Here is a 3,900-nt window from a genome sequence, read left to right as displayed (position 1 = left end):
CCAGCGTTGCAACGCTAATCTAACAGAGACGACATTCTCACGAACGATGGACTCCAGCAACGGAGGTGGTTATCACCTCATTCTTAGTGCTCGTGAACAAGATTCCGTTAATAGGACGTTGTGACCTCCCAGCGAGGGATCTCATGCCGCTAGATGTGTCGCAAACCAGTCCGGCCGGTATCGATTCAATGGAGTAGATCTCAGCCAATGATTTCTGTTTTTTGTCTCATTTTTTTTCTCTGGGATTGTCAATTTATGTGCTTTGTGCAGGTTATTTCTATGGGCTGGCATGGCAACGACGGGAACCAAGAGACATTCTTGGTTTGATAATGTATTTATGGAATGTTTTCAGAAAATAAGTGTCATTGTGGTATTTGGTGATTCTTAGTTCTGATTTGTTATGATTTTTTATTTTTAGATTTGATTTGTTCTGAGTTTGTGATAATTCAAGATTTTGGTTGATTATATGTTGTGATTTGGTTTCTGGTGCTGCTAATTTTCATATTTCTATATTTTTGAGTAGATAAGGGTAAATATCATATTTGTTGGTTGTTGGTCTTCGGTCGTCGTTGGTTGAATTATTAAGTAAATATGATATTTACTGATAAATATAGTATTTACTGGTAAATACAATGTTAAAAGGTCGTCATAATGAGTGACAAATTTTCACATAAATATGATATGTACTAGTAAATACGGTATTTACCTGTAAAAACACTGTTACACGATCGCCAGAGTGAGTGACAAATTTTCGGATAAATATGTATTTACTAGTAAATACGATATTTACCAGTAAATAAAATATTAAACGGTCGCTGGAGTTGGTGGTTGGATTTTTTAATAAATATGATATTTACTAGTAATTACGGTATTTACTAGTAAATACATTGTTAACCGGTCGATGGAGTCGGTGCCTGAATTTTCAGATAAATATGATATTTACTCATAAATACGGTATTTATTGGTAAATACAATGTTAAACGGTGGTCGAAGTTGGTGGCCACATTTTCAGATAAATATGATATTTACTAGTAATTACGGATTTACTGGTAAATACGATATTTATTAGTAAATACAGTGTTAAACGGTCGTTGGAGTCGGTGCCTGAATTTTCAGATAAATATGATATTTACTAATAAATACGGTATTTACTGATAAATACACTGTTAAACGGTCACCGAAGTTGGTGGCCAGATTTTTGAATAAATATGATATTTACTAGTAAATACAGTATTTATTGGTACATATAGTATTTACCTATAAATATAGCGTTAGCGGGTCATTGAAGTCGGTGGCTAGCTTTTCAGGTAAATATGGTATTTGTTAGTAAACACGGTATTTATCAGTAAATATAGTGTTAAACGGTCGTCGAAAAATAATCACTAAAAAATGGTCACCGATCATTGAAAAATAGTCGCAAATTGTCGGAGCCGGTTGCCGATCACCGGCCGTCGATTCCGACCATAGTAGACTTGAATATAATCTACTTATTTTAAAAAAAAAAAAAAATACTATAGTTTACTATTTTTTAAAAAATAGATATTTATAAGGGAGAAATAAGGTGTAAAAAGAAATTTAAAAGTATTTTTAAGTTTTTAATAATATTTAAAATATCAAATATCAAATTATACTATAATTTATTATTTATAAAAAAATATATTATAATTTATTAATCATTTTACTAATTATGTTATTTATCTCTTATTCCTTATTATTGTTATTGTTTCGAGAAAATTCTTGATATCATTGGTTTGCTGTCTGGACGAAATTGCCTACATCTTTTTCCACATGAAATGAAAACTTAAAACGAGGGATTTCGAGGAACCACCCATTTTGTGCCAAAACGAGTACCTATTTATTGGACGCGCATAAGAAACAAACATGGACTTCTCTCTCTCTCTTAGGAAGTAAGTTTTTTTTTTTGTTTTTACTCTAAAAAAATCTGGTAATACACAATATATCACTTAACTCTTTCAACTATAAAAATAATCTGAAAGATCAATAAATATGTAGAAATGACCTAAAATAATCTTTCACTGGTCATCTAATTAATTTTTACTCTTCTCCATTTTATGAGACATGCGGAAGCTCACTTAATTTCTTATAAAGAGAAATAAGTTACTTGAGTTGAAACCATTCAAGATTCATACAATAAAGTTTATTTCCGGAGGTTCTTTTCATAATGTATATGTTTTATTGTTAAATTTAACCAAAATCACACGGAAACAAGTAATTTTTAAACAGATTTTCAACTGTCCGAAAACAAAAATCTACTGATGGTTACCTTTTCAAGATCTACCCCCGTAAAAGTCTTCATATATCGGAGGATTTTGATGAAGAGCCTTTATGAGGTCCCAAAAATCCAAAAGCAGGGAGTGAAAGCAAACGAGTGTTTTGGTCTTTCAAGACAGCCAAAAAAAAAAAAAAAAATCATAAAACCATTGGCCATATAACAACAGAATCAAGAAACTTCCATCCTTGACCCTCCCCTACTGAAAGGCCACTTCCTGTGCCACAACGCACCATCTCGTCGGCTCTCACAAACTCCCGCGGACGCGTGGCCTCATCAAGAATGCTCTTTTCGGTCCATTCTCAAAAAGACCAGTTATAATTCAGTTCCATCGCATTAACCAATCACCCCAATCTTAAAACAAGGCTACACGAGTCGCCACGTGTTGGGACTGACCCCACCATGGTTAAATCCCACCAACCAGGGTTAAATAATGATGGTTAAGAACAAGCAAAGCCCATTCATCATGTGTTGTTGTGTATACACTATTTATCACCTATCCCCAAGCAAATCCTCTTTAATTCGTTCCTTTTCCTGTGGCATCATAATTACTACAAAGTCTTGGACTTTGTTACCTAGTTATTTTGTTCTTCTCAGAAAATGGGTCTATCAAACTTCCCAACAGCAGCTGAAGGAGTCCTACCAGTTCTAGTAATGAACAGCGTCTTGTCAGTGACTCTGCTGAAGAACATGGTGAGATCTGTGATTCAAGTGATGTGTGGTGCCAATTATGTCAATTCTTCAAACGTAGAGGAAGACCCAGATGACCTTTCTTCTTCTTCTTCTTCTTCTTCTTCTTCTTCGGCAGAGGCAGTTTCAAGGGAGAGGAGAATCTCAATTACCCAGTTCAAGTCTCTGTGCCAAAACAGGTCTTGTGATGCCAAAAATAGCACAAGTTCTAGTATTAGTGGTATTAGTGGGAGTACTAGTAGTAGTAGCAGCACTAATACTAGTACTAGTGAGTGTTGTGTTTGTTTTTGTGGATTTGAAGCTGATGAAGAGGTTAGTGAGTTGTCTTGTAAGCATTTCTTTCACAAAAATTGTTTAGACAAGTGGTTTCACAACAAACACACCACCTGCCCTCTTTGCCGTTCTATTGACTAGATTCTATCTTTTGGAGGTTTCTAGAGGATTAAAACTAGTGCTTCTCTTTTGGGTTGTGCTTTTTTTTTTTTGGGAATCTCTAAAGGTTTTGAGAAAGATTAGAGAAAGTTCTTTTCAAACATCTTTTGGTAGCTTTGTGTCTCTCCATTTGTGGCGTTGGTGTGTTTTAGAAGACATAGAATAGAGAATAAAGGAGTTGATTAAGGCATATTATCTGTACTAAATATTATGTAGGGCAATTTGTGGCTTAATTTAGTATTATTTTTTTCTTTTAAAATTAGCTGTCGGCTTTGTTTGTAATTTTAGTATTTGATAAATCTTCTTAAAAATATTTTTTAAAAAGTATTTTAAAAATTTACAGTTAAAATTAATTTTAATTTTTAAATTATATAAAAATTAACATAATATAATTAATAAAAATTTCATAATACTCTTAATAAAATTTAAAATTTACAATCTTCTCAATTTAAAATTCAAACTCATAATATAATATAATTATATATAAT

The 3,900-nt window shown here is 32.8% G+C and overlaps 1 protein-coding gene across 1 annotated transcript; it reads left to right on the top strand.

The window, feature by feature from the left end:
- The first annotated feature begins 2,190 nt into the window (after positions 1-2,190).
- LOC21410332 (probable E3 ubiquitin-protein ligase XERICO) lies at positions 2,191-3,513 on the top strand. The gene has a single exon (XM_010102110.2). The coding sequence runs from the start codon at positions 2,891-2,893 to the stop codon at positions 3,392-3,394; it is 504 nt and encodes a 167-aa protein (XP_010100412.1). The 5' UTR covers positions 2,191-2,890; the 3' UTR covers positions 3,395-3,513.
- The last annotated feature ends 387 nt before the right edge of the window (positions 3,514-3,900 follow it).

This window comes from Morus notabilis, unplaced genomic scaffold (genome assembly GCF_000414095.1).
Source record: "Morus notabilis unplaced genomic scaffold, ASM41409v2 Scaffold99, whole genome shotgun sequence".
Classification (NCBI taxonomy): Eukaryota; Viridiplantae; Streptophyta; class Magnoliopsida; order Rosales; family Moraceae; genus Morus; species Morus notabilis.
This window is presented reverse-complemented; position numbering and strand designations above follow the sequence as displayed.

Excerpts from the sequence above, each read along its gene's own strand:
- LOC21410332 (XM_010102110.2), top strand. The coding sequence starts at position 2,891 with ATGGGTCTATCAAACTTCCCAACAGCAGCTGAAGGAGTCCTACCAGTT.